This window comes from Oncorhynchus nerka, linkage group LG13 (genome assembly GCF_034236695.1).
Source record: "Oncorhynchus nerka isolate Pitt River linkage group LG13, Oner_Uvic_2.0, whole genome shotgun sequence".
NCBI lineage: Eukaryota > Metazoa > Chordata > Actinopteri > Salmoniformes > Salmonidae > Oncorhynchus > Oncorhynchus nerka.
The window spans coordinates 97,342,967-97,349,676 of NC_088408.1; the positions used below are offsets into that span (position 1 = coordinate 97,342,967).

General features: G+C 53.6%; 1 protein-coding gene across 1 annotated transcript; it reads right to left on the minus strand.

The window, feature by feature from the left end:
- Nucleotides 1-3,299: 3,299 nt before the first annotated feature.
- On the minus strand, nucleotides 3,300-6,385 carry LOC135574816 (tyrosine-protein phosphatase non-receptor type 23-like). Its single transcript, XM_065027019.1, has 2 exons — nucleotides 5,979-6,385; nucleotides 3,300-3,546 (listed from the first exon to the last, which is right to left on the minus strand). The coding sequence occupies exons 1-2, from the start codon at nucleotides 6,383-6,385 to the stop codon at nucleotides 3,300-3,302; spliced, it is 654 nt and encodes a 217-aa protein (XP_064883091.1).
- Between the last annotated feature and the right edge of the window lie 325 nt (nucleotides 6,386-6,710).

Sequence of the window (6,710 nt, forward strand, 5' to 3'; positions counted from 1 at the left end):
GAAGTCTATATGGTGGGGGCGTGGAGAGGTAGAAGTCTATATGGTGGGGGGTGGAGAGGTAGAAGTCTATATGGTGGGGGGTAGAAGTTTATATGGTGGGGGTGGAGAGGTAGAAGTCTATATGGTGGGGGGTGGAGAGGTAGGGGTGGGGGTGGGGGTGGAGAGGTAGACGTCTATATGGTGGGGGGTGGAGCAGTAGAAGTCTATATGGTGGGGGGGGGTGTAGAGGTAGAAGTCTATATGGTGGGGGGTGGAGAGGTAGAAGTCTATATGGTGGGGGGTGGAGAGGTAGATGTCTATATGGTGGGGGTGGAGAGGTAGAAGTCTATATGGTGGGGGGTGGAGAGGTAGATGTCTATATGGTGGGGGGTGGAGAGGTAGAAGTCTATGGTGGGGGGTGGAGAGGTAGATGTCTATATGGTGGGGGTGGAGAGGTAGAAGTCTATATGGTGGGGGGGGTGGAGAGGTAGAAGTCTATATGGTGGGGGGTGGAGAGGTAGAAGTCTATATGGTGGGGGGTGGAGAGGTAGAAGTCTATATGGTGGGGGGTGGAGAGGTAGAAGTCTATATGGTGGGGGGTGGAGAGGTAGAAGTCTATATGGTGGGGGTGGAGCGGTAGAAGTCTATATGGTGGGGGTGGAGAGGTTGAAGTCTATATGGTGGGGTGTGGGGAGGTAGATGTCTATATGGTGGGGGGTGGAGAGGTAGGGGTGGGGGTGGGGGTGGAGAGGTAGAAGTCTATATGGTGGGGGGTGGAGCGGTAGAAGTCTATATGGTGGGGGGGGGTGTAGAGGTAGAAGTCTATATGGTGGGGGTGGAGAGGTAGAAGTCTATATGGTGGGGGGTGGAGAGGTAGATGTCTATATGGTGGGGGGTGGAGAGGTAGAAGTCTATATGGTGGGGGGTGGAGAGGTAGAAGTCTATATGGTGGGGGGTGGAGAGGTAGATGTCTATATGGTGGGGGTGGAGAGGTAGAAGTCTATGGTGCGGGGGTGGAGAGGTAGATGTCTATATGGTGGGGGGTGGAGAGGTAGAAGTCTATATGGTGGGGGGGTGGAGAGGTAGAAGTCTATATGGTGGGGGGTGGAGAGGTAGAAGTCTAATGGTGGGGGGGTAGAAGTTTATATGGTGGGGGGTGGAGAGGTAGAAGTCTATATGGTGGGGGGTGGAGAGGTAGAAGTCTATATGGTGGGGGGTGGAGCGGTAGAAGTCTATATGGTGGGGGTGGAGAGGTTGAAGTCTATATGGTGGGGTGTGGGGAGGTAGATGTCTATATGGTGGGGGGTGGAGAGGTAGGGGTGGGGGTGGGGGTGGAGAGGTAGAAGTCTATATGGTGGGGGGTGGAGCGGTAGAAGTCTATATGGTGGGGGGGTGTAGAGGTAGAAGTCTATATGGTGGGGGTGGAGAGGTAGAAGTCTATATGGTGGGGGGTGGAGAGGTAGATGTCTATATGGTGGGGGGTGGAGAGGTAGAAGTCTATATGGTGGGGGGGTGGAGAGGTAGAAGTCTATATGGTGGGGGGTGGAGAGGTAGAAGTCTATATGGTGAGGGCGTGGAGAGGTAGAAATCTATGTAGGGGTGGTGGGGGATGGAGAGGTAGAAATCTATGTAGGGGTGGTGGGGGGGTGGAGAGGTAAACGTCTATATGGTGGGGGGTGGAGAGGTAGAAGTCTATATGGTGGGGGGTGGAGAGATAGATGTCTATATGGTGGGGGGTGGAGAGGTAGAAGTCTCTATGGTGGGGGGTGTAGAGGTAGAAGTCTATATGGTGGGGGGTGGAGAGGTAGAAGTCTATGTAGGGGTGGTGGGGGGATGGAGAGGTAGAAATCTATGTAGGGGTGGTGGGGGGTGGAGAGATAGGGGTGGTGGGGGGTGGAGAGGTAGAAGTCTATATGGTGGGGGTTGGAGAGGTAGACGTCTATATGGTGGGGGGTGGAGAGGTAGAAGTCTATGTAGGGGTGGGGGGTGGAGAGGTAGGGGTGGTGGGGTGGAGAGGTAAAAGTCTATATGGTGGGGGGGGGTGTAGAGGTAGAAGTCTATATGGTGGGGGTGGAGAGGTAGACGTCTATATGGTGGGGGGTGGAGAGGTAAAAGTCTATATGGTGGGGGGTGTAGAGGTAGAAGTCTATATGGTGGGGGTGGAGAGGTAGACGTCTATATGGTGGGGGGTGGAGAGGTAGAAGTCTATATGGTGGGGGGTGGATAGGTAGAAGTCTATATGGTGGGGGTGGAGAGGTAGACGTCTATATGGTGGGGGTGGAGAGGTTGAAGTCTATATGGTGGGGGGTGGAGAGGTAGAAGTCTATATGGTGGGGGTGGAGAGGTAGAAGTCTATATGGTGGGGGGGTGGAGAGGTAGAAGTCTATATGGTGGGGGGGTGGAGAGGTAGAAGTCTATATGGTGGGGGTGGAGAGGTAGAAGTCTATATGGTGGGGGGGGAGAGAGGTAGAAGTCTATATGGTGGGGGGTGGAGAGGTAGAAGTCTATATGGTGGGGGGTGGAGAGGTAGAAGTCTATATGGTGGGGGGTGGAGAGGTAGAAGTCTATATGGTGGGGGGTGGAGAGGTAGAAGTCTATATGGTGGGGGGGTAGAAGTTTATATGGTGGGGGGGTGGAGAGGTAGACGTCTATATGGTGGAGGGTGGAGAGGTAGAAGTCTATATGGTGGGGGGTGGAGAGGTAGAAGTCTATATGGTGGGGGGTGGAGAGGTTGAAGTCTATATGGTGGGGGGGTGTAGAGGTAGAAGTCTATATGGTGGGGGGGTGGAGAGGTAGAAATCTATGTAGGGGTGGTGGGGGTGGAGAGGTAGAAATCTATGTAGGGGTGGTGGGGGGTGGAGAGATAGGGGTGGAGAGATAGGGGTGGTGGGGGGGTGGAGAGGTAGAAGTCTATATGGTGGGGGGGTGTAGAGGTAGAAGTCTATATGGTGGGGGGTGGAGAGGTAGAAATCTATGTAGGGGTGATGGGGGATGGAGAGGTAGAAATCTATTTAGGGGGGGTGGGGGGTGGAGAGATAGGGGTGGTGGGGGGTGGAGAGGTAGAAGTCTATATGGTGGGGGTGGAGAGGTAGAAGTCTATATGGTGGGGGGGTGGAGAGATAGGGGTGGTGGGGGGTGGAGAGGTAGAAGTCTATATGGTGGGGGGGGTGGAGAGGTAGAAGTCTATATGGTGGGGGTGTAGAGGTAGAAGTCTATATGGTGGGGGGTGGAGAGGTAGGGATGTTGGGGGATGGAGAGGTAGACGTCTATATGGTGGGGGGTGGAGAGGTACGGGTGTTGGGGGATGGAGAGGTAGACGTCTATATGGTGGGGGGTGGAGAGGTAGGGGTGGTGGGGGTGGAGAGGTAGACGTCTATATGGTGGGGGGTGGAGAGGTAGGGGTGGTGGGGGGTGGAGAGGTAGACGTCTATATGGTGGGGGGTGTAGAGGTAGAAGTCTATGTAGGGGTGGGGGGGTGGAGAGGTAGGGGTGGTGGGGGTGGAGAGGTAGACGTCTATATGGTGGGGGTGGAGAGGTATGGGTGTTGGGGGATGGAGAGGTAGACGTCTATATGGTGGGGGGTGGAGAGGTAGGGGTGGTGGGGGTGGAGAGGTAGACGTCTATATGGTGGGGGTGGAGAGGTAGGGGTGGTGGGGGTGGAGAGGTAGACGTCTATATGGTGGGGGGTGTAGAGGTAGAAGTCTATATGGTGGGGGGTGGAGAGGTAGAAGTCTATATGGTGGGGGGTGGAGAGGTAGAAGTCTATATGGTGGGGGTGGAGAGGTAGAAGTCTATATGGTGGAGAGGTAGACGTCTATATGGTGGGGGGGGTGGAGAGGTAGAAGTCTATATGGTGGGGGGTGGAGAGGTAGAAGTCTATATGGTGGGGGTGGAGAGGTAGAAATCTATGTAGGGGTGGTGGGGGGTGGAGAGGTAGAAATCTATGTAGGGGTGGTGGGGGGGGGGTGGAGAGATAGGGGTGGTGGGGGGGTGGAGAGGTAGAAGTCTATATGGTGGGGGGGGTGTAGAGGTAGAAGTCTATATGGTGGAGGGTGGAGAGGTAGACGTCTATATGGTGGGGGGTGGAGAGGTAGAAGTCTATATGGTGGGGGTGTAGAGGTAGAAGTCTATATGGTGGGGGGTGGAGAGGTAGAAGTCTATGTAGGGGTGGGGGGGTGGAGAGGTAGGGGTGGGGGGGTGGAGAGGTAGGGGTGGGGGGTGGAGAGGTAGAGTCTATGTAGGGGTGGGGGGTGGAGAGGTAGGGGTGGTGGGGGGTGGAGAGGTAGACGTCTTTATGGTGGGGATGGAGAGGTAGAAGTCTATGTAGGGGTGGGGGGGTGGAGAGGTAGGGGTGGTGGGGGGTGGAGAGGTAGACGTCTATGTAGGGGTGGGGGGTGGAGAGGTAGGGGTGGTGGGGGTGGAGAGGTAGACGTCTATATGGTGGGGGGTGGAGAGGTAGGGGTGGTGGGGGATGGAGAGGTAGACGTCTATATGGTGGGGGGTGGAGAGGTAGGGGTGGTGGGGGGTGGAGAGGTAGACGTCTATATGGTGGGGGGGTGGAGAGGTAGGGGTGGTGGGGGTGGAGAGGTAGACGTCTATATGGTGGGGGGTGGAGAGGTAGGGGTGGTGGGGGATGGAGAGGTAGACGTCTATATGGTGGGGGTGGAGAGGTAGGGGTGGTGGGGGGTGGAGAGGTAGACGTCTATATGGTGGGGGTGGAGAGGTAGGGGTGGTGGGGGGTGGAGAGGTAGACGTCTATATGGTGGGGGGTGGAGAGGTAGGGGTGGTGGGGGGTGGAGAGGTAGAAGTCTATATGGGAGTGGTGGGGAGGGTTAGAAGTGGTACGCACGTACGCACTCACATACACACACACAAAAACACACTTACATGCACACACTAACACACACACGTACACACAAGGGTGCCATCTTTGGTTGTCTGGGCTGGTTGATCATAGCAGAGACTAGGCTATATAATTGTAACCACATCCAATTAAATATCCAATTCAACCTCTATTAATCAGACCAATGATCAGGAGTGTGTGTGTGTGTGTGTGTGTGTGTGTGTGTGTGTGTGTGTGTGTGTGTGTGTGTGTGTGTGTGTGTGTGTGTGTGTGTGTGTGTGTGTGTCACTGACTCAGAGCAAGGTGTAGTGGGTGTAGTATAGAGTCATTAATTTCCAGACACGTGTCAATTTAGTACTCATAAAAATCTTATCCAGGGAAATCTTAATTTAAATGGTTTTCCTTTCAACAATTCCTCCAGGAGGACATTCTGTTGCCCTTTGTGGCCTTTCAGGATATTATTGTTTTATTAATGATATAAACTCAGTACTCCATGGTACACCAAACAAGAAATGTTTTGCTACTGGTGATAGAGTAGCACTTCATATTTGAAAGTTTGAATCGTACTGTGTGGTAATGAGTGTCCCCATTGCTGTCCCGTTGAATTGGAATTGAAAAAACCCTTTAATTGTAAACATTTGTAGTATTACATTGACATGATTTATTGGTGCAAATCGAAAAAACACACAAACAAGTTGTCCTGTATTATGTAACGATGTGCGTTGAGAGTCGGGAAGTAAGTTCAGGGAGCGATTTAATAAATTATAGAAGCAAATGAACACGAAACACAAACAACGAACCGACACGAAAACAGAGCCAATAACACCTGAGGAAAGAACCAAGGGGAGGTGACAGATACAGGGAAGATAATCAAGGAGGTGATGGAGTCCAGGTGAGTGTCGCGAGACAGAGCCAATAACACCTGAGGAAAGAACCAAGGGGAGATGACAGATACAGGGAAGATAATCAAGGAGGTGATGGAGTCCAGGTGAGTGTCATGAGACAGAGCCAATAAAACCTGAGGAAAGACCCAGGGGGAGGGACAGATATAGAGAAGATAATCAAGGAGGGGATGGAGTCCAGGTGAGTGTCATGAGGCGCAGGTGCGCGAGAGACGATGGTGACAGGTGTGCGGGATAATCAGCAGCCTGATGACCTAGAGGCCGGAGGGGGAGTAAACGTGACCCCCTCCCCGACGCGTGGCTCCAGCCGCAGGACGCCGTCAAATGGGACAAACCCGGGGATCAGGAGAGGACCGGTCACCCCTGCTAATGCTCGAGAACCTGTCACCAGGGGTGCCTGGCGATCCGGCTGAGGCATGAGAACCTGACGAGCCGGCTGAGGCATGAGAACCTGACGAGCCGGCTGAGGCATGAGAACCTGACGAGCCGGCTGAGGCATGAGAACCTGACGAGCCGGCTGAGGCAAGAGAGCCTGACGAACCGGCTGAGGCAAGAGAGCCTGACGAGCCAGTGGAAGCAGGGGTGCCAGGCGATCTGGTTGAAGCATGAAAGAAGGATGAGCCGGCTGAGGCAGGGGAGCCTGGCGATCTGGTTGAGGCATGAGAGCCTGTAACAGTTCCCAGACCCGACGTCATTACACTACCACAAAAAAATGTAATAAAAAAACAGTGCCTGATGCCTCCCTTAGGTGAGGTGTCATTCTGTAACGGCGTGCGCTGAGAGTCAGGAAGCAAGTTCAGGGAGTGTTTCAATAAATAAAAGACACAATAAACACGAAGAAAAAAACAACAACGCCAGACCCATGTTATATAACTAACACCAGGCCCATGTTATATAACTAACACCAGGCCCATGTTATATAACTAACACCAGGCCCATGTTATATCACCAGGCCCATGTTATATCACCAGGCCCATGTTATATCA

What these genes read in the sequence shown, in the direction of transcription:
- LOC135574816 (XM_065027019.1), bottom strand. Translation starts at nt 6,385, where the DNA reads ATGCCTCAACCAGATCGCCAGGCTCCCCTGCCTCAGCCGGCTCATCCT. An exon ending in ACTCCCCCTCCGGCCTCTAG is followed by an intron (nt 3,547 to 5,978) that starts GTCATCAGGCTG and finishes CCCACCATATAG; the next exon opens with ACGTCTACCTCTCCATCCCC.